This window comes from Mustelus asterias, chromosome 3 (assembly GCF_964213995.1).
Source record: "Mustelus asterias chromosome 3, sMusAst1.hap1.1, whole genome shotgun sequence".
In the NCBI taxonomy this organism is placed as follows: domain Eukaryota; kingdom Metazoa; phylum Chordata; class Chondrichthyes; order Carcharhiniformes; family Triakidae; genus Mustelus; species Mustelus asterias.
This window is the reverse complement of record NC_135803.1, coordinates 22174993-22199180: the sequence shown is the minus strand read 5'-3', so window position 1 is coordinate 22199180 and position 24188 is coordinate 22174993. Positions and strand designations below refer to the sequence as shown.

Sequence of the window (24188 nt, the reverse complement as noted above, 5' to 3'; positions counted from 1 at the left end):
TAATGAGACATCTCGTGAGTGGCCTGCAGCTAGGGCAGGAGGCTAGGGTTACACAGCTGCGAGGGTGAGATGACAGATGCGTTCTGTTGCAGTGGACTTGTGAGCATTTCAATGGTGTAGACTACAAAAAAACAGGCTGATGGAAATGAACAATGTTTAGTGCATTGGCAGCTCTGCTAGGAGGTTTGTTTGTACATGAAGACACATGGAGAGTTGGGTATCGACTTTGCACAGAGCTTTGCTCAGATCTTGGAGCCAAGTCTTTTCAGCATGGAAGTGGTGGACAACTCTATTAGCACACTTGCGGATCTAACCATGATGCAGCTTCTGACTGCTGTTATCTCAGCTTCCACTGCAGCACAAACAACAGCCATCCAATGTCTGAGGGTTGCAGGTGGAGCTCAAGCTGAGGTCGTGCTATCACACAAGCTCAGATTGCTTCCATGTGCTCGAAGGAATTTGCAGTGTCACAGCAGTCCAGCAATCTGTCCTCCAAAAGAGAACCAGGATTGCTGAGGTGTTGTCTTGGCTAAGTAGCAATGACTTTGAGGTGCACGAACTTGCTATCCTCTCTCGAGATGACAGCCTTTTTCTTCCAACCTCTGCCACTCTGCACGTGTCCTTCCTGATGTTTCGCAGCCCAAAAGTTCCTTGCCATGATCACCATGAAAGCCACCGTCTATGCTGCCCTTGCCAAACTCTGAGACTTCAATTGGAGCTGCAGCAATTGGCAGATTCCAGTGAGGACATCCTTACTGATGCACTGCTCCCCTCTGTGATTCAGATAGGAGAATTGCTGTCTGTGCATCTAAGGCGAACACAGCTTCTGAGAAGAATCCTTCTCCCCCTCTTCCTCCTCCCTCTAGGAGCAGCAATGCTCTGCATGGCTTCTGCTTATTCTTCCAACCAGGCAGTCGGTATTCCAAGGGGAATGCCTTTCCATTAACCCATTTCTGAGAGCAACTGGTATGTGCAGAAACCTTGAAGTTGGAACAAAGTCCTTCAGAACCACTCCCTCTAGACATCAGCAACTTTAGATATCTTGAGAAAGTACTCAATATTTATATAATTGTAGCAATCAGTAAAACTTGACAGTGAAAATCTATCAGCAACAAATGATGTTTTTAACGAGCACCCTGAGAACAGTTATCCATGTATTTTCTCTGAATGAGTACCAGATTCATGCTAACTTTTGGTTAGGGAGACTACCAAGTTGGGTGAACTCATGGGAAGACTCAGTCCCGCTGGAGCTTGGGTTGAAGCAGCCTCAGATGAATCTGCCTTAGGATCCTTACAGCCAACCAAGTGTGGAGATGTTCATTCTTTCAATGGACCACATTCAACCTCAGGTGTCAGTGATGAAAGAAAATATGTTTCATTTGCTGCTCACTTCTCAGAAAATGCCATTATAGAATCGCAAGATAGTCAGTTTTTAACTGTATAGAACTGATAACTGATAATAACTGATAATGGGAGATGATGGCCAAGTGGTATTATCGCTAGACTATTTATCTAGAAACTCAGCTAATGTTCTGGGGACCCGAGTTCGAATCCCACCACAGCAGATGGTGGAATTTCAATTCAATAAAAATTTTTTAATTAAGAATCTACTGATGACCATGAAACCATTGTTGATTGTCGGAAAAACCCATCTGGTTCACTAATGTCCTATAGGGAAGGAAATCTGCTGGTCTGGCCTACATGTGACTCCAGAGCCACTGCAATGTGGTTGACTCTCAGCTGTCCTCTGAACAAGGGCAACTAGGGATGGGCAATAAATGCTGGCCAGCCAGCGATGCCCATGTCCCACGAATAAATTTTAAAAAAATCAATAATACTGATATTAACTCTATCCTGTAGCTGCAGAAGTGCAGATAGCTGCCTATGTGTCATGTTCTGCATTATCTTTCTCTTCCCTATTGAATGAAGGTGTTATGTTAACTCCTGTCCAGCTCCTGGGCACAGTTTACATTTTTAAAGTTGATTGACTTGTGACTTCTTGCACTGGTCTCAGTGCATAGCAAACAGGTCCTAATGTCTGCTGGCTTTCTGGTCATTTTTTTAATCAAACAATCTTCTTTTCTGTAGTTGCAATAACATCTTTTCCTATTTTCTTCTGGCACACGTCCATTGTAATCTGTAAAAAGTCAATGGACAATATTTATATCTCCACCATAACTTCATCCTCCACAATTTGGCTTCATCCTTCATTATGTTCCAGGGCATTCTCTTCAACCATTTAGTGTCTTACAAAACCCTTTATCTTTTAACATTAGATGAGCTGCTTGATGTTGAAGGGAGATTTAAAGAATAGGTTTAGAGGGAACAATATCCTTGGTTTAGGTGCCTGTATAACAATTTATATTCAAAGGTACCTGTATAGCAATTTATATTAGTAGGAATAAATAGTATATAATAAATATGTATGAATTTACCGTTATACGATCACAAAGGGCATGCATGAAAACTCCACCATGTTAACAGGAGTTCAGGATAGTAAAATGACACAAGATGGATGCTAGCTTTTTGCCACATTCCTGAACACCATTAGCTGGCTTGAGCATAAGCTTGTGTACACTAGACCACAGATACTGGTGACTGGTACCAGTCTATGATCTGAGGTCTCGGATGAAAACCAGACACGGAGGATTAGGGAGGACAGTCATAGGAGATGATAAGGAGGCCCACTGGACAAGGAGTATTGTACACTCAAGGACTCCAGATGGGAGAAAGAAAGATAATATTGGTTGAGGTACCATGAGTCGTGTCCATGAGACCACGAGCCGATCATGCACAAGCCCACCTTACGTAATGCCTTTTTCATTGGATATGTGACTGCTGTATGTAATCTGTAATCAATATTATTGGACAAGGTCCAGCCGTGATGGACTGTGTAGATGTTTGAAAAGTGTATAAGAATGGATGTTTTTCCTTTGTTAGTTGGAGAGAGGCACTGGGTTTAACAGAAGCCATCTCCCCGCTGGCGAAAATAAACCGTTTGATGCGAGGACCAACCCTGAGCGTTGAATGATTTCTTTGAGATTCTCTCCCACTAATACTTGGCTTTTTCTTTCCACAATCCTTTTTAACCTAGCGAATCTTTCCCCACACCTCCTTATTATGCTTTGTATAATTCCCCATGATTATCTTCGGTAAGAAGTCTCACAACACCAGGTTAAAGTCCAACAGGTTTATTTGGAATCACGAGCTTTCATCACCTGATAAAGGAGCAGTGCTCCGAAAGGTCGTGATTCCAAATAAACCTGTTGGACTTTAACCTGGTGTTGTGAGACTTCTTGCTGTGCCCACCCCAGTCCAACGCCGGCATCTCCACACCATGATTATCTTCAGGAGTGTTACCTCAAATGTTATCCTAAATCCCCCTTTTCAGTTTCAGTCTAATTTAAATCCATCTATCCATGCAATCTGCCTTAAGGAATAAATCCATACATCACAATGCATAGTACTGATCCATGAATCTGTTTGCTATATTCTCTGCCCAGATAATTCAAGTATTTCCCTTTTCTGCACAGGTCCATTTGTGAGTTTTTTTGTGGATGCATGTGGATGTCGCACAACAGCAATAACTGGAGGGATAATAACCACAATGGGCTGGGCGCTGAGTGCATATGCAACAAGTGTTTACGATCTCTTCATTTCATTTGGAGTAGTAACTGGTGAGTGCATTTTAAGCATTGGGCCATTTGGTCTTTCATAATCATTGTTATAATAATTCACCCTATGTTAGTTTACCCATTTCCAAATCCAGGTTAGCTGGTAGCTGAATGAAAGTTCTGTCATGTTGGATCTTGCTCGCTGTACTTGTACTCGAGTTACTTATTATTCAGTTTGAACGTGGTCCTTTCCATTAAATTGAGATAGAAATATTTATTTCAAATATTTGCAAGAGATAGGGAATAAATAATTTTGGATATACTCTCTGTCATTAACCATTCGAATACAGAATTTATCTGTTTCAAATGAACCGATCGGATAAACAGTTGTCCCACCACACATTGCAATAGTGTTCATCCTCTGCTCGATTATCCAATGAGGAACACTGGTACTGTCTGAAGAAGGTATGTCAATAGGGTTGACCATCCTGACTGAGCAAATGGACTAGGCCGTAAGCATTTAGGCAGTTACATAGGTAAGATGGGTATAGAGGAGTATGAGCCAAATGCGGGCAATTGGAACTAGCTTAGTGGTAAAAACTGGGCAACATGGAGAAGTTGGGCCAAAGGGCCTGTTTCCATGCTAGAACATAGAACATAGAACATTACAGCGTAGTACAGGCCCTTCAGTCCTCGATGTTGCACCGATCAGTGAAACCAATCTAAAGCCCATCTAACCTACACTATTCCAATATCATCCATATGTTTATCCAATGACCATTTAAATGCCCTTAACGTTGGCGAGTCCACTACTGCTGCAGGCAGGGCATTCCACGCCCTTACTACTCTCTGAGTGAAGAACCTACCTCTGACATCTGTCCTATATCTATCACCCCTCAATTTAAAGCTATGTCCCCTCGTGCTAGCCATCACCATCCGAGGAAAAAGGCTCTCACTATCCACCCTATCTAATCCTCTGAACATCTTGTATGCCTCTATTAAGTCACCTCTTAACCTCTTCTCTCTAACGAAAACAACCTCAAGTCCCTCAGCCTTTCCTCATAAGACCTTCCCACCATACCAGGCAACATCCTAGTAAATCTCCTCTGCACCCTTTCCAATGCCTCCACATCCTTCCTATAATGCGGCGACCAGAACTGTACTCAATACTCTAAGTGCGGCCGCACCAGAGTTTTGTACAGCTGCAACATGACCTCATGGCTCCGAAACTCAATCCCTCTACCAATAAAAGCTAACACTCCGTACGTCTTCTTAACAACCCTATCAACCTGAGTGCCAACTTTCAGGGATCTATGCACATGGACACCGAGATCTCTCTGCTCATCCACACTACCAAGTATCTTACCATTAGCCCAGTACTCTGTAATCCTGTTACTCCTTCCAAAGTGAATCACCTCATGCTGTAAACCTCTATGACTCTATGTGGTGGTAGAGGGGTAAGGGGAGGAAGGCGAAGAAAAGGAAGATGGACAAATCAAAATGTGTTTTCATAATAATTAATATTTTATGCCCTTTCATTGTTTTTTAATTTAAGCTAACAGCAATGATCAAGTACAGAAGATTCCATTAGAAAGAATCCAGCTAGATTTTTCTGTAAGACTAAAATGTATTTTCTTCACTGTGTGAGCAGGAATTGGCAACGGTTTGGCATACCTGCCAAACATAGTCATGGTGGGACAGTATTTTCAAAAGCGACGAGCACTGGCCCAGGGAATAAGCACAACTGGCACTGGGTTTGGAGCCTTCTTTGTAACCATTTTACTTAAAACCCTCTCTGCTGAGTTTGGATGGAGAGGTGCAATGTTGATTCACGGAGCAGTAAATTTGAACCTGTGTGTCTGTGGCGCACTATTAAGACCACTTCCAGCTGACAAAGGATTTGTACCAGAGTTATGTGATGTGCAGAACTGCAACAGGAAGCCTTCTGAGAATGGTCACACAGCACTTGCAATTGACAACCGAAACGCTGGAATAAGGAAGACTGAAGACAATGCGGAGGGCTGTAAAGAAAATTCAAACTGCGACCATGAGAGAAGTGCATCAGAAACAAAATGGAAATATAAAGACACTAAAGGCATAATCTTGAAGGACATGTATGCAATAGGCCACGTTAAAACACTTAGCCAGCGTGCAAACTCTGTGAGGCTAGGATTTCACTTTTGGTATTCAAGCTATTTTGGAGATGAATCCCTGTTCCGAAATAAGGTTTTTGTAGCATTCATTTTCTGGGCTTTATTTGCTTATTGTAGTTTTGTTATACCTTTTATTCATCTGCCGGAGATTGTAAAACAGTATGGTTTATCCTCGGAAAATGACAAGCTTCCTCTAACCTCAATCATTGCTATATTTCATATTTTTGGAAAAGTCATTCTGGGTATAATCTGCGATTTCCCATTTGTTAGTGCCTGGAATGTATTACTCTTGTCTAACTTTTGTCTTGGCATTTGCATTTTGATAATTCCACTCATGCACACATTTACCAATCTGGCCATTGTTTGTGCGTTGATTGGGTTTTCCAGTGGGTATTTTTCAGTCATGCCCTGTGTAACTGAAGATCTGGTGGGACTAAGCAACCTTGCCAATGCTTATGGTATCATCATCTGTGCTAATGGAGTGTCTGCATTGCTGGGACCACCGTTTGCAGGTAAACACTGGAACAATTTCATATCATTAACAGTAGCATAGTTAATATGATAAGAGTCCATTACCAATAAAGTACACAATAGCCAATTGTTCTATCAATGTGAATATTCCCTCAAGACTTTTCATCTTTATATTACACTCTAGCCATTGATATAAGCTAAAGGAAACATATTGCCTACCTAAGTATGATTCTATGTGATTTGCTTCCTACCTTTCATTAGACTAATGCCTCATTTGCTCCCATCTGGCAGTTCTCTGATGTTAAAATTCTCATGCTTGTGTTCAAATTCCTCACTCACCTCTCCACTGTGCAACCTCCTCCAGCCCTACAATCTTCAAAGACCTTGCTTCTCCTCCAATGCTCCACATGCCTACCTCCAACTTCAGTCACTCCACTATTGGTGGCCGTGCCTTCAGCTACCTAAACCATTCACTTTGAAATTCCCTCCTTGAATCTCTCTGCTTCTCAATCTCTCTCTCCTCCTTTAAGCGTCTTCTTCAAACCTACCACTTTAACCAAGCTTTTGGTGACCTGTGACCTGATTATCTCATGTGCCTCAATATCAAATTTTGTCTGATAATACTACCCTGAAGCATCTTGGGACATTTGACTTTATTAAAGGTGCTATAGTAATGTAAGTCAGTGTTGCAGTAGTGGGGTGTTAAATTTGTAGGAGTGAGCAGAATAGAGAAACAGACCACCTGCCTTCCTATTCGTTCAGCTCAATGGGATAGAAAGATGAAAAATTAATTTTAAATGGGTGCATGTATTAATAATTATTAATAAAAGCATATTATCCAAGGGCCATTGTGGCCTCTTGCTGGTCGAATAGTTTGATAATGATTAAATTCAGATGGCATTCCAGACAGTTCAGTAAAAGCAGCTGAATTGAGATGTCAGTAAGACAGCCAGGTCGTACATTATGTTGGAAATATTCTACGCCATGTTGAAAACAACTTCTTGCTACACAGAATTAGTCTTGTTTCTGACGATGCATCAATGGTAAATGGATATGGATTGAAATGATGAAGCTACAGGCTGAGGGGATCCAGCTCATTAGTATCCTGCGAGAGTGAAATTGTTGCCTAACATTGTGGAGAAAAGATGATTATAAGAATAAAAGAAAGATTGTTTTCTCTTTTGACCCATTATCTGTAATATGTCTTCAGAGGCAGAAATCCCTCCACCAAAATCCCTTTATTCACAAACTCTAACAGCTGTGTACAGAGTGCTAGCAGTGAGCAGTCTACCTCCGGGGGTGCCAGAGGAACTGACACTCCCAGTTAAGTACAAGGCAAAGACCCCCCATTTGGCCCATCAATTGGATCCTTAATCAGGGAGTTCATACTCCAATAGGCCAACCTCAATGGTCTGATTGAGGTCATTGCAGTATCTCTACAGTTTGATTATTATTAATTTCTGTCCAGTTTTGGTTTTGTCTTATGTTATGTTGGCTCCTGAAACATTCTCCTGCCCAGGTAATAGGTCCAGGTCCTTGCTGCTCTGTCTGAGAATCCAGAGAGCAGTTGAATGTGCATTTTCCATAGTTTTCTTCTCTCAGGGAAAATGGGATAGATAATCATACCATATCCATTTCCCCCATCTGCAGATAGAAACATAGAAACATAGAAAACAACAGCACAAAACAGGCCCTTCGGCCCCACAAGTTGTGCCGAACATATCCCTACCTTTTAGGCCTACCTATAACCCTTCATCCTATTAAGTCCCATGTACTCATCCAGGAGTCTCTTAAAAGACCCTATTGAGTTTGCCTCCACCACCACTGACGGCAGCCGATTCCACTCGTCCACCACCCTCTGTGTGAAAAACTTCCCCCTAACATCTCCCCTGTACCTACCCCCCAGCACCTTAAACCTGTGTCCTCTCGTAGCAGCCATTTCCACCCTGGGAAAAAGCCTCTGAGAGTCCACCCGATCTATGCCTCTCAACATCTTATATACCTCTATTAGGTCTCCTCTCATCCTTCGTCTCTCCAAGGAGAAAAGACCGAGCTCCCTCAGCCTATCCTCATAAGGCATGCCACTCAATCCAGGCAACATCCTTGTAAATCTCCTCTGCACCCTTTCAATCTTTTCCACATCTTTCCTGTAATGAGGCGACCAGAACTGAGCACAGTACTCCAAGTGGGGTCTGACGAGGGTCTTATATAGCTGCATCATTATCCCCGGACTCCTAAACTCAATCCCTCGATTGATAAAGGCCAGCACACCATACGCCTTCTTAACCACCTCCTCCACCTGCGGGGCCGATTTTAGAGTCCTATGGACCCGGACCCCCAAGGTCCTTTTGATCCTCTACCGTACTAAGAGTCTTTCCCTTTATATCGTACTCCTTCATCCCATTTGACCTGCCAAAATGGACCACTACGCATTTATCTGGGTTGAAGTCCATCTGCCACTTCTCCGCCCAGTCTTGCATCCTATCTATGTCCCTCTGTAACTTCTGACATCCCTCCAGACTATCCACAACCCCACCAACCTTCGTGCCGTCGGCAAACTTACCAACCCATCCCTCCACTTCCTCATCCAGGTCATTTATGAAAATGACAAACAGCAAGGGTCCCAGAACAGATGATGCTAAATCAGCAGAAACTCTCCAGGGTAAGGAAAAATTGAAGGGGACGTGTCAGCGAGCAATAATGGACATCTGAAAATGAGCAATGTGAAGATATACGGACACAAACTAAGAGGGAATATGGATATTAGTCTGTGATGCTGAAAGGCTGCTTATTTATGTCTTTTGCAGAAACCTTCTACTTACAGGGAGATAATTACGATGTACTCAATCCTATTAATCAAATTTTTAAATATGGTTATTCAATATATATTGCAACAGTGATTATAGTACTCACCATAATTGGCCATAATTTTTCAGTAAATCCTCAGGTTGTGAAAGGCGCTATAGAATTGCAAATTTTTCTTTATTTATATAAAAGACTGGTTACATCCATTTAAAAGCAAATATTTGAAAGTGATCATAACACAATGGGCGGCACGGTGGTACAGTGGTTAGCGCTGCTGCCTCACAGCGCCAGGCCAGGTTGTCAGTGCGGGTTTGCATATTAATCAGCTTGCTGCCTGCTATGGGCAGGAATCCAATCGGGGCCGGTGGGGTGGGTCGAATGAATTCCTATTGCCTTGACACCCCTTGGGAATCCCAATTTTTGGCCGACTGCCCCATTCAGTGGAACATCAGGATTCCCGTGGGCCATCTGATGAGGCTGGAGAATTAGGTTAGGTCCAGAATGTGCTCAGAATTTTGTCCTTCACACGTGCAACAATTTATGTAATATTTGTGTGACATAGTGGATGAAATTGCTCACGATCGTTGCCAGTTAGACATTGCAATGCTGAAAGGATCAAGGAAATTTGTATTTCAGCATTTCACATTGCTGATGTACTATTGTGTTAAACATAAATTTTCTCGATCCTTTTGGCCGCAGTGAGAATCTACTTGTTCAAGTACTATGGGCTCATCTGTGAAGCTCCAATCACCTTGTGACATTGTGCATGTGAATTTTCTGTTTTAACAGAACCATTCTGAGTTAATTAGACCCACACAAATTACATGACTCCCAAGTCATCTGGTACAGATGATAGTGAGGTGATTCTGAGTTTTGAAAAGTCCTGAAGCTTTTATTGCTGACTTTCGGATTCACAACCTCTTCCCCCCCCACAACAGTATTACTTTTTGAGATTTGTCTTTCCCTGTGCTCCACTCCACATCCTCAAACGTTCCGCAGTCTCACAACACCATAGTATTTTCCAAGTCTTTCAACCCTCCGAGAATCCCACATGCTTAGAATTATTTTGGTACATGTATGGAATTTGCCAAAAGGCATCAAAAGATCCATTGATGTCCAGGAACAAAAAGTGATTCATGTCGTACATGTTGTGATTGTGATACCAATTAAAAACTTCTGCCATTCATTGCTGGCAGCTCCCACAAAGGTTTCATTCTGAACCACTCTATTGTTGTCGACCTCTTATATAAAGAGAATCATGACTTCTTGGGGGCAAGACACACTGCCTACAACCATGGCTTACGATTCCACTGAAGTAACCAGTATGACCAGCGAATGATGCATTCAATCAGGTCTAAGCAGCATCAGGATCATTGAACCGTTAACGCATGCAGGCATGATGAAGATACAGAGTGTATACTCCGAAGAACTGTAAGAATCTTCATAGCATGCTGCACTCTTTCCTTCCTGGATGTATCACAGCTTGGTACGCCTCCTGCTCTGACCAAGATCACAAGAAACTACAAAGGGTTGTGAATATAGCCCAGTCTCTCATGCAAACCGGCACAACATCGTGGGCCGAAGGGCCTGTTCTGTGCTGTACTGTTCTATGTTCTAAACCAGCCTCCTATGCATCCGTCTACACTACCTCGGGAAAGCAGTCAGCATAATCAAGTACCCCACGCACCCCGGACATTCTCTCTTCCACCTTCTTCCATCGGAAAAAAGATTCAGAAGTCTGAGGTCACGTACCAACTGACTCAAGAAGAGCTTCTTCCCTGCTGCCATCAGACTTTTGAATAGACCTAACTCATATTGAGCTGATCTTTCTCTAAGCCCTAACTATGACTGCAAAACTATATCCTGATCCTCTCCTTTCCTTCTCTCCTGTGTATTCAATGAATGGTATGTTTTGTCTGTATAGCGCGCAAGAAACAATACTTTTCACTGTATACTGATACATGTGACAATAATAAATCAAATCAAAATCAAACCTGTACAATTTTGCACTTCAGGAAGGCCATTAATGCCTCGATGTCGAGGAATCTGTGTTGCCTGAGGAAAGGAAGCTACAGCCTCAGCAGTTTGGGACAGTGAACTTCAGAATGAGCTCCCTTGGCTGCTGTAAGGAGCATCCGAGTGGGATTGTACAAGAGGTGTTTAACCCAGCTGCAGCAGTGCGCTGCACTCTTACCTCTGTCTGTGACCATTAGCCAAGAAAGTCACCTTCCTTAAATATGCTAACACCCTTAACGAGGCTGAGCAGCCCTCGGTGCTCCAAGTTGACTGTGTCAAAATTCATCACCTTTATTTATTTATTAGTATCACAAGTAGGCTGACTTTAACACTGCAATGAAGGCACTGTGAAAATCGCCTAGACATAAACGTCCATGTTGGTGGACATATCCAGTGGGACGCTCCGTTTGAAAAATTACTTTAGCATCATTGCCCCTCGAGTACAAGATCAGTTCAAATTTACAATAATCAAAAACTTGTTTCCCGTTGAGATTGAATATAGTTTTCCATAGTTACACCATGATTCCTCTTACTGACAAAAGTTTATTTATTAGTGTCACAAGTAGGCTTACATTAACACTACAATGAAGTTACTGTGAAAATCCCCGAGTCGCCACATTCCAGTGCCTGTTTGGGTACACTGAGGGAGAATTTAGCATGGCCAGTGCATCTAACCAGCACATCTTTCGCACTGTGGGAGAAAACCAGAGCACCCGGAGGAAATCCATACAGACACAGGGAGAACATGCAGACTCCATACAGACAGTGACCCAACTGGGAATTGAACCCGGGTCCCTGGTGCTGTGAGGCAGCAGTGCTAACCACTGTGACAAGGGATGCTTACGATTATATCAGAGCAGAGAACTAGTCAATTTGGTCCATTGTGCCTTTGTTGACTCTGAACTATCCACTCCCTCACTCTTTCCCCATATCCCTGCAGTTCTTTCCCCTTCAAGTATTTATCCAATTCTCTTTTGAAAACTACTGATGAATCTGCCTCTGCAGACAGTGCATTCCAGTCATAAGAACTTGCTTACTATCTTCTTATCTGTTGTTACTTCCGAGTACAATATTTGTATCTAGCTGGCAGGAGATGGTAACTCCACGTATTGGGAAACAACATTTGAAGAGCAATACCTTGTCTCCAAATATATTCCCTGGAGATCTCTAGAATGTGAAGTAGCACAGACACCTCTGATTACTGTCCATCAGAGTGGGGACTAAATTGGATAGCCCCCCAAAACAAAACATTGTGATATGTGATTAACCCTTGCCTGTAATTCAGGCACCATGCCAACTTTGAACTGAGTGCAATTTTAAATGATTTCAGTGCTCATCCAGCACTAATCGCACCGTTGATTGGCTGAGCGCTTCAGCAAGGGGCTAATAATGTGACTGGCGAGCACCAGTTTAAACAAGCCTGCACCTCCAGCGATATTTTGGCTTGAGTTGGCACTGGTAATTGTGCAGGAAGTGAATCTGATCTGGGAAACATTGAATAAAGGCATAACATGGTAGTGAGAGCTGGCTCCAAGGATTGTGGATGCTGTTCTGGGGGCATGGGCGAATGAAGTAGAAGATAGGAGAAATGCACAGGGGGTCAGAAAGTCATTCAGTCCTACACATAGAAGACATTGGAAGCAGATAGCTGTGGTGAAAAATGTCAGGAGAGAAGTCCCGAGGATTTAGATACAGCGCCGTAAGAAGTTCAATAACCTTACCACAGTGGTCAAGATCAGCGAAGGCATCTTCAGATGCCATATCTTACAATCACACCGATAACCTCAGACTCTGTTCAATTCATCACACTCCTATCACCCGTCTATCAATATCTCTTTCAATCAGTATTCTTACAAAGCATTTACAAGCTCTACCATACTCATACAATTAGCAATGCTGCAAAACTGACACTCACATCTCACAGATAGTACACACACTGTCAGCTGGTCAACCATGAGAACCATATCACCTGAGATTGCACAAGACTCACTAACATGTTTCCCTCTTACTTGCAGCACAGGGTGGTGCATCACGTAGGCAGCAGGAGCTAATTAGAGGGGGACAGGCATTGCTGCATGTCCCAACCCTCATGAAGGAGGTAGTGCTTAGAAACATAGAAGCCGTACAGTGCAGAAGGAGGCCATTCGGCCCATCGAGCCCACACTGACAACAATTCCACCCAGACCCTATTCCCGTCACCCCATATGTTTACCCCGCTAATCCCTCTGACCTACGCATCTCGGGACACTGGGACAATTTAGCATGGCCAATCAACCTAACCCGCACATCTTTGGAGTGTGGGAGGAAACTGGAGCACCCGGAAGAAACCCACAGTGGTTAGCACTGCTGCCTCACAGTGCCAGGGACCCGGGTTCGATTCCCGGTTTGGATCACTTTCTGTGCAGAATCTGCACGTTCTCCCTGTGTCTCTGTGGGTTTCCTCCGGGTGCTCCGGTTTCCTCCCACAATCCGAAAGACGTGCTAGTTAGGTGCACCGGCCATGCTAAATTCTCCCTCAGTGTACCCGAACAGGCACCAGAGTGTGGCGACTAGGGGATTTTCATAGTAACTTAATTACAATGTTAATGTAAGCCTACTTGTGACTAATAAATAAATAAAATGTTTAAAACCCATGCAGATACAGGGAGAACGTGCAAACTCCACACAGACAGTGACCCAAGCCGGGAATCGAACCCAGGTCCCTGGCGCTGTGAGGCAGCAATGCTAACCACTGTGCCACCGTGCTGCCCTTGTCATTATTGGGATGCCATTACTGAAGCTGTGGCCAGCAGTGGGGTTGGAGCCGTTGTAGATGACAGTATCCTCATACTCAATCCTTCTCCTCATATCTTCCCTCATCCTGCAATCTCTTCTGATTTCCAAGCTGCAGGTAGTGTAAACAAGCACCTCTTGCTTTCCCTCCCTCCCAGCACCACAAACCTATGCTGTGCCTTTCCCCTTTCAGATACCCAAGAAGTCCAACCTGCCCAGGCTGTGTGGAACAGCAAGAAGGGAATACTGATGAAGAGACATTGTCTCTCAACTTCACATTCGCACCCTCCAGCTCAAATGTGGACACTGCACATAATTAAAAAGATAGAATCGAGGTGGGATCCGTATTGGGTAAGACAGCAGATATGCAGCCAGGGCAGGGAGCAATGATAGAGCAGGGACCAGCCCACCGGAGGACTGAGGTTGCACATGGGCTCTGCTGCAGGGGACTCAGATGAGCACTTCTCTATGGCAATGGCTTCGTGGTATTATCGCTAGACTTTATCCAGAAACTCAGCTAATGTTCTGGGGACTCGGGTTCGAATCTCACCATGGCAGATCGTGGAATTTGAATTCAATAAATCTGGAATTAAGAATCTACTGATGACCATGAAACCATTGTCGATTGTTGGAAAAACCCATCTGGTTCACTAATGTCCTTTAGGGAAGGAAATCTGCCGTCCTTACCCGGTCTGGCCAACATGTGACTCCAGAGTCACAGCAATGTGGTTGATTCTCAACTGCTCTCCGAGGGAAACTAGGGATGGGCAATAAATGCTGGCCAGCCAGCCATGCACATGTCCCACAAATGAATAAAAAAACCTGCAGAAGAAGTGATGAGTTCATGCAACAAAAAGCTTGCTGCATTGAGAAGCCTGTCAGAATACTGTGGTCAATGTCAAGGAGCATGGCGCAGTCAAGCACCAACTTGGCACAGGGCTTTGCTCAGAACGTATGGAGCTAATCCTTGTCAACATGGGAGTGGTGGCCAGCTCCAGCAGCGCACTTGTGGATCCACCTTGATGCAGCATCTGTTGCTCCAATTACCCAGAAGCATGCTTTCACCCAAAGTCTGACTGCTGCAATGGAAGTTCAGACTGAAGTAATGTGAGGCCAGTCTGCTGTCCTGCAAGATCAGTGGCACAGTGGTTAGCACTGTTGCTTCACAGCGCCAGGGACCTGGGTTCAATTCTGGCCTGGGGTCACTGTCTGTGTGGAGAATGCATGTTCTCCTTGTGTCTGTGTGGGTTTCCTCTGGATGCTCTGGTTTCCTCCCACAGTTTAAAGATGTGTGGGTTAGGTTGATTGGCCATGCTAAATTGACTATACTGTCAGGGGGATTAGCAGGGTAAATATGTGGCATTACAGGAATAGGGCTTGGGTGGGATTGTGGCTGGTACAGACTTGATGGGCCAAATGGCCTCCTTCAGTAATGTAGGTATTCTATGATCTTGCTGACATGATGTCTGTTGATTACAGAGTGTACAATAACCTGCAAGATGTCACAGCAAAGCAACAATTTGTCCATGAGCAGATGAATAGGATTGTTGATGCTCTATTCAACACTAACCTGCTCTCTTCTTTGTGGAAGTTTGCATTTATCTTCCCCCCAAATCCCAGATTGTTCCAGCCCCTGCCAAAATGCTGCAGGTTGAAGCCAGGTCTTCCAGGCCCAGAGGTCATCCTGCAAAACCACCTGACGTCGCCTCCATTAAAAGTCAGCAGCCTACCACCAGCAAAGCTGCAGATGTTGGCGAGCAGGAGGCAAAAGTGTGTGGAAGAGAGGCACTAAAGCAATGCACAAGGTTTAACAGTTGACATTTATGTGGAATAATTTCATTGATAAATTTGTTTGGTTTATATATTTTGCCTGTTTATTTTTACATTGTGATGGTCAGTGAAATTGGGGAAAGTAGAATTGGGCATTTGGAGTTAATAAATCACACTTGGATAATTTGGATAAATTGGAAGCGTAGTGGAGGACATGCCACTGTCTACATCAATGGGGCTGAAGTGGAAATGGTTGAGAGTTTCAAGTTTCTAGGTGTCTGGATCACCAACAAGTTGTCCTGGTCCCTCCAGGAATTTAGCAGCACTGAGGACCTGTGAGATGCAGATTAGCCTAGTAGCAGGTTGAAACAGATACTTTTTAAAGTGGAGACTAGCAGTCGAGAGACTTAGATCATAGGCATACCCAGCTGCAAAGCAGAGCTCTCTCAGAGAATCAGGCTGTTGTGCAGGAAGATAGCAGAAGAAGTCAGTCTGTGTCAGACCCCATAAGTTCTACTCTAAACTATGGTATAGGTTCCCAAAAGAAAGCTACATGTCATGTGTGGTAACTACTAGCTGGATTTGGCTCATTGTGTTAAAACCTTGGGGATGTTGTTTTGGGGAAGGTGTATTTTTGGAGTTTAGGAAAATAGATACATTTAGCTTGTGTGTGTGGGGGGTGAGGGGGGGGGGGTGGGGGGACGGTGGGGGGATGCGTGGTGGGTGATAGTTTAAGGATACTGTCTGAGTAACCATTATTGTAGTTAATTGTAAATGTTTTTCTTCACTGTTGTCTTTTTTGTTGTATGTTTTAAAGTTTAATGAACATTTTGTTATTTGAATAATTTACAAGACAGATCCCTTTCCTTACCAGGTTTTCATCTCTTTTCTCGCATTTTTTTCAAATCGCAAAAATAGTTAAGAACCGGTGTTCCAAGTTTTCCTTTGGGAATTTGGGATTTTGATTTGAGTTGATTTGATTTATTATTGTCATATGTATTAGCATACATTGAAAAGTATTGTTTCTTGCGCTATACAGACAGCACTGTTTATAGAGAAAGAAACGAGAGAGTGCCTTCGTCCTGAAGATCAGTGGAGTTCATGACACTTCTCCAAGTCATGCTGTATTCCAAGAAGAATGCATCATTGTCTGGGAGCAATTAGTTTGTGCAGATGCCACAAAGTGAGCAAACTGTCCTTGAGAACATGCCACACCATTACTTTTACAACTTTAAACAACTATAAAAAGTTCCAACCACTTGTAGAAACACCGCAACCAGCCAGAAACCAGTCAGCAACTAACCTGGAGGTAGTGGATCATTCCTTTAAATAGCCTTGATGATGGGTCCTGATGGATGCTGAATGTTTGTCCAGCTCTTAGGAGAGAGCTCAAGCTCGAAAACAACACTGCTGATTATGTCACGATCAGCCTGCTCTGCATGGCCAATCACTGGATGTGCCAACATTCTCACCAATATAAAGCATATAGTGTGACTCACCCTAAAGATATGTACATGTGCCATAGTCACCACTTGGGAGTTGATGGGCACTTGTGGCACCCATAAATGGGCAAAAACAATTTCAAATTCACACCATAGTATTCACAGCACAGAAACAGGACATTCAGCCCAACAGGTTCATGCTTCACAGCAGCCTCTTCCCATCCTCCTTCATCTACCTCCATCAACATATCCTTCCTTTCCTTTGATTACCTAGCTTCCAATTCAATGCACCTATGCTAGTCACTGCAACCACTTGTTGAGGTAATGAGTTCCAAATTCTAACCATTCTCTGGAGTAAAGAATTTCCCTCTCAATGCACCATTGAATTTGTTAGAGATTACCTTGTACTTATAGCCCCCAATTCTGGTCTCTCCCACAAATGGAAACATCACGTCTCATTTTCAACTCCGTTTAAGCAAATTAATTTTTATGGATCTTCTCTACCTCGATGCTACCAATCCCTTTTATAAATTTAAAGAACTGCATTAGATCTTAGTCATCTCTTTTCTAGAGAAAAGAGTCCCTGTCTGAGGTATAATCCATTAATCTGGTGTCATCCTAGTAAATATTTTGTGTAGCTTCTCCAGTGCCTCTGTATCAGAACAATTCATAGATCTCCACGTGTCGTCTAACAAAGGTTCAATACAGGGTTTGCATAATCTCTGTTTTCCAATTCAATAACCTTTTATAATGGTCTTGTTTGCTCGTAGTGCTACTTTTTGTGATTTATGCATCTATAGCCCAAGACACCCTTACACCCCTACCCCATTTAGACATTTATTTTCCAAGGAGTATCAAAATGTACCACCGTGGATTTATCCATGCTGCAATTCAGTTCCTAATAACCCATTCTCCAAATGTATTAATGTCTTCCTGTAATTTGTCACAATTCTCCTTTCTGCTGTTGCTACAACCCCCAATTGGGTGCTGTTAAACAATTTAGAATTTGTATTCCTTCAACTTGATACAATAAGGTCAACTTTATGTGGGGTGTTGATTTATTCTGTTTGGCCAATATGAGCAATGCAATGTTCTGATTCATGTTCACATAAAAACTAAAGATTATTTGAGGTTTAACAAAAAAAAATCTGGCTTTTCCTCAGGGGAAAATCTGTGGCTGGTATACATGTATACCAACATGTTGTGGAGAGAACATCGCAAATGTGCTTACTGCAAGGTCTAAGAGTAGCAAATAAAAATGAAGCATAATTATAAGGGATAGGATTTATAGTTATTTGGAGAGTAATGAATTGATAGGTGATAGTCAGCATGGTTTTGTGGCAGGTAGGTCGTGCCTTACTAACCTTATTGAGTTTTTTGAGAAAGTGACCAAGGAGGTGGATGGGGGCAGGGCAGTGGACGTGGTATATATGGATTTTAGTAAGGCGTTTGATAAGGTTCACCATGGTAGGCTTCTGCAGAAAATGCAGATGTATGGGATTGGGGGTGATCTAGGAAATTGGATCAGGAATTGGCTAGCGGATAGGAAACAGAGGGTGGTGGTTGATAGTAAATATTCATCATGGAGTGCGGTTACAAGTGGTGTACCTCAGGGATCTGTTTTGGGGCCACTGCTGTTTGTAATATTTATTAATGATCTGGATGAGGGTATAGTTGGGTGGATTAGCAAATTTGCTGATGACACCAAAGTCGGTGGTGTGGTAGACAGTGAGGAAGGGTGTCGTAGTTTGCAGGAAGACTTAGACAGGTTGCAAAGTTGGGCCGAGAGGTGGCGGATGGAGTTTAATGCGGAGAAGTGTGAGGTAATTCACTTTGGTAGGAATAACAGATGTGTTGAGTATAGGGCTAACGGGAGGACTTTGAATAGTGTGGAGGAGCAGAGGGATCTAGGTATATGTGTGCATAGATCCCTGAAAGTTGGGAATCAAGTAGATAAGGTTGTTAAGAAGGCATATGGTGTCTTGGCGTTTATTGGTAGGGGGATTGAATTTAGGAGTCGTAGCGTTATGTTGCAACTGTACACAACTCTGGTGCGGCCGCACTTGGAGTACTGTGTGCAGTTCTGGTCCCCACATTACAGGAAGGATGTGGAGGCTTTGGAGAGGGTGCAGAGGAGGTTTACCAGGATGTTGCCTGGTATGGAGGGGAGATCCTATGAGGAGAGGCTGAGGGATTTGGGATTGTTTTCGCTGGAAAGGCGGCGGCTAAGAGGGGATCTTATTGAAACATATAAGATGATTAGAGGTTTAGATAGGGTGGATAGTGATAGCCTTTTTCCTCTGATGGAGAAATCCAGCACGAGGGGGCATGGCTTTAAATTGAGGGGGGGTAGTTATAGAACCGATGTCAGGGGTAGGTTCTTTACCCAGAGGGTGGTGAGGGATTGGAATGCCCTGCCAGCATCAGTAGTAAATGCGCCTAGTTTGGGGGCGTTTAAGAGATCCGTAGATAGGTTCATGGACGAAAAGAAATTGGTTTAGGTTGGAGGGTCACAGTTTTTTTTTAACTGGTCGGTGCAACATCGTGGGCCGAAGGGCCTGTTCTGCGCTGTAATGTTCTATGTTCTATGTTCTATAACTGAAACGCCTATTGCTGGATATTTAATGAGTCTTTTCTTTGATTAGGCTGGCTTTTTGATTTGACAAACAAGTATGACTTCTCGTTTTATGTATGTGGTCTCCTCTACATGTTTGGAGTAGCCTGCCTGTTGACCAAGCATTGTGTCCAGATAAAGGAAAGCACTAAAAAGACAAATGTTGCAATTTCTGAAGCTGACACATCTGTGACAAAAGGTACCTCTTTTTCATCATTTCCTTTGGAGAACAACTTCTGAGATTTTAAAAAGGATTTAATACATTTAGTGCATAAAATAGTCACAATTTGTGCTCAAGTTGACATTTGATCCCCTTTTATATGTATCCTAGAATTCAAGATTCAGGCTGGAATTCTCCCGGACTTCAGTTCCGGGCCCGCGAATAGGATTTAAAATATATGGTAATGAACATTACTGTAATTTATGTGCCTTCCCGCCGTTTTCCGGCATGGAGTGGATGCCGTCGGAAATGCGGCGCTGGGAGACGCCAGCAGGCTGGGACACCCAGCGCGGATCCCGTGCATCAGGTGTCACCGGAATTTCCCAGCTCGCTGTGCTAAAAAATTAGCGCGGCCAGATGTGAGAATCGCCCCTCAATATTCAGTTTGAGACACAAGCGAGAAACCCAATTGTTAATTCCTACTGAGGGATGATTTGAAATGTGATAACTATTCAGAATGGTAGCTTTACCATTGATTTATATTCATTACCCTTGTTTTATTTATGTTTACACAGGTTCTAATAAACTACTCCCATTGTATAAGCAACCTTGTATGTCAAGTCCTGGAAAGTAGATTCTGCAGAGCTGGTTTATCACGGCCATGTCACAAAGTATGATAATAGCCAACTACCCTTGACAGCACGAGAAATCATATTACAATTACAGGACAGTTAACCTCAACTTTTTTTCTGCTCAATTGTTGGTAACAATTAAAGTTTTTGGGCAGAGTGCTCAGTATGATTTAAAGTTCCATTATTCACATTGAGCTGGAAGCAGCAGAATATCTTTCTGAATGTGTAGTCAGAATACAAATATTTTAGGAAATTAACAATGTCCTAATTAATTGGGGGCGTGGAACGACACAGGTGCAGCACAGGGAAGAACAAAATAGTCTCTAAGTAGAAAAAGAGTGAAGGAGATAAAATTAATACAGAATAATCTGGAGGAATGAAGAGGGTTGAAAGGAGGTTAGGATTTGAAAAATATATTTTATTTTGAGTGCAGGGAATTGAGCAGATAGTCAATAATTTTCCTGCCCTGTCACAATATCATTCTACCCACTGCTGCTAATTGTGTCTTCAACCCATCATTTGGTAAAAAATTCTTTATTCTAAGATGACTTATAGAAAATAGAAACCCTACAGTGCAGAAAGAGGCCATCTGGCCCATTGAGTCTGCACCGACCACAATCCCACCCAGGCCCTACCCCCGTATCCCTACATATTTACCCACTAATCCCTCTAACCTACGCATCTCAGGACACTAAGGGGCAACTTTAGCATGGCCAATCAACCTAACCCACACATCTTTGGACTGTGGGAGGAAACCGGAGCACCCTGAGGAAACCCACGCAGACACGAGGAGAATGTGCAAACTCCACACATGACCCAAGCCAGGAATCAAATCCAGGTCGCTGGAGCTGTGAAGCAGCAGTGCTAACTACTGTGCTACCGTGCCGCCTGATCCTGTATAGATCCTGTATCCCAACGTTTGGAGCCAAACATTGTTTAAAGTTTTTTTAAAAGTCTATTTATTAGTGTCACAAGCAAGCTCATATTAACACTGCATCTGAAGATACTGTGAAAATCCTCTAGTCGCCACACTCCGGTGCCTATTCGGGTACACTGAAGGAGAATTTAGCATGGCCAATGCACCTAACCAGCACGTCTTTCTGACTGTGAGAAGAAACCAGAACACCTGGAGGAAACCCACGCAGACACGGGGAGAACATGTGGACTCCGCACGGACAATGACCCAAGCCGGGAAATGAACCCAGGCCCCTGGCGTTGTGAAGCAGCAGTGCTAACCATTGTGCCACCGTGCCGGTTACCAGGCACAACCACGTCTCCACCATTTTCTTGGGAATCCACTGGACTCCAATTGTTGTTAAAACAGGAAACAAAGGAAACCCTCAAAAAATCTGGTCCAGTGTTTTTTGCAGAGAATAATTAGAATGTAGAAATTGGTGTCACAAACCATTGTTGAAGCTGTATCATTATTGGTGTAACTTTCTATCTGTAGTCAAGTACTAGAAATTTCCGAGCTGTTTCCTCTGCCCTGTAAGTGCTTGACAATTTCCTGTGGTTGAAATAATTGATCAATAAAAATCACAAGTTTGAAAACTCTGATGTCCTTTTATTGTTTGTTACTGATTGAATTCACTAACACATTGTAAATGATGTCCAAATTGAAATTAATTCAAAAGATACAAAGAATAAAAGTAAGAAGTCATTTTGCAACAATGAGATGGATTTTCCATCATTTAAAATTGCTCAAATATTTTAAAGATAATCACCTTAAGTAGCTACTTACCATCTGAAACACTGAAATATCTCCTATAAGCAAATGCAAATATTTTACCATTAAGAAATAGATCTGAGACCGAGGGCAAAATCTTACCAGAAAATGGCATTGTAGGTTCCGGGGTAAGAAACAGTGGGTGGAATTTTCCGGCCGCGCTGGTCGAAAAGCCGGAAATTTCTGCCCAACCATCAGTGGCATTTCACATTCTCTGCAACCCGCCCGCTAAAATTCCAGTGGTGGGCGGGATGGGAGAATTCCGGCCAGTGTTTCCTGCTGACGACGCATTTTCGGGTCTGATCTTACGGCTCATTAGTGATAATTTTTATGCCCACAAGTTTCACATCCCTGGAGCAGCGTGTTCCCTCTGATTCGCCCACCCCGCAATGACTTAACTACTGCAATCTCTGAGAAGCTCCATATAAACGGCTGCCCAGCACTTCTTCCATAACGACTGCAGGAGATGGCAGGCAGGAAAGCAGTGGCACGCTTTTCGGAGGGGGTTCTCACAAGAATGCTGAATGGAGTGGAGCACAGGTGGGACACACTCTACCCCCTGCTCCAGGAGACAGTCTTCCAGCAGGGTCACCATCCCTGCTTGGGATGCAGTGGCAGCCCTGGTCAGTGCAAGCACTCTGCAGAAGAGAATGGGGCAGCAGTGTTGGAAGAAGATGAATGATCTTCTTCGCTCAGCTAGGGTAAGTGAACATCCCTCAGTCTCCCACTAGACCCCCTCGCACCCCCAACCCTTTCTCTCACTCAGCCACCTTAGCCTTTGCCAACACAAGGCACCAGGTTCCCCCCTCCCTCCCACACTCACCACGTCCCCCCCGGAGCTGCTATGCTCCTCACACTCCAGCTCCCACCCAAGACCCACGTCTGACACACCTCATCACCATCTGAAATGTGAACACTCCTACCTACACTCTCCCTCTCTGTGTCATTGCAGGACAAACCCAACCACAACAGGCATAAGCGGGCGCAGCCAGCTGGAGTGATGCTCGAGCTCCATTTTGAGGAGAGAGCCCTCGACCTGGCCAGGGAGGAGGAAGAATGTTCCTGCGCTGCTGCTGAAGCGGCAGAGAAATGTGAGAATCCTCAACACACATGCTGTCATTCCTCAAGTCTCAAGTGAGTAATCGATGTTCCTTTCATATTCCCTGTAATGCACTGATGCCATGTCCGTTCACTTGCAGGCCAGCCAATGGAATATGCCGGATCATCCTCTCACCCCCTGGACCACCGGGCTCCAGCAGCTCAGAGGGGGACTTCTCCAACCCCACTGTTGAAGAGGCGTCACAGCTGTTACCCACACCTGGCATCAGCGCAGATACTCACATCTTGATGGGTTAATTAAGTGGAGAGGCTTCTGGGTCACTCATTGGTGAGCACCCCATAAGTGAAGATTCACAGCAGGTGGAGGCAGGGATAGCCCAGGGAACCGGCACTCTGAGGGATGCTGGAGCCCAGGACACTGCTGAGCCCCTTGCCAATGATGTGCCCCTGGGCCCAGTCATCCCACAGCTGCTGGATCTACAGAAGTAGAATCGTGAGTATCAGGAAGGGATAACACCAGCCCTCCTCAGAGTGCAAGGCTGATTGGAGGAGTCCCATCGCCTTCTATCCGAGGAGATGGTGCCATCACTGCAGCGCACCAAGGCCAACACTGTGAGGGTGCTGTCTGACGTGGAGCCCTTGGTGCAGGATGTGCACTCCATGGGAGGAGATGTCCGCACTGCAGGCAGTGGTGGGAATCCACACGTGTCAAAGCCAGAGGACGGCGGGGCTCCTGGATCTCACTCCAGCTGACCCCTCCATCACATGGAGGAACACAGGGGACCCGGGAACCCGAAGGGAAGAGGATCGGCAGGAGTACAGCCCAGGATCCTCCAGCCAGGGGACCCTCGGCGTCTCCAGCCCATCTGACACTCCTCACCCTGCGAGTGACACAACTCTAGGCCCTGACACAGAGAAGGAAGCAGTCAAACATCTGTGCTGCCTAACAGCAGG

The 24188-nt window shown here is 44.1% G+C and overlaps 1 protein-coding gene across 1 annotated transcript in view; it reads left to right on the top strand.

Moving 5' to 3' along the window:
• Positions 1-20050, top strand: part of LOC144485973 (monocarboxylate transporter 14-like) — a 36016-nt gene extending 15966 nt beyond the window's left edge. Inside the window, exons 4-7 of the mRNA XM_078204054.1 lie at positions 3534-3677; positions 5266-6279; positions 19689-19856; positions 19989-20050. Of these exons, the coding sequence (XP_078060180.1) occupies positions 3534-3677; positions 5266-6279; positions 19689-19856; positions 19989-20050 (1388 nt within the window). The remainder of the gene's footprint in view (positions 1-3533; positions 3678-5265; positions 6280-19688; positions 19857-19988) is intronic.
• Positions 20051-24188: the final 4138 nt, after the last annotated feature.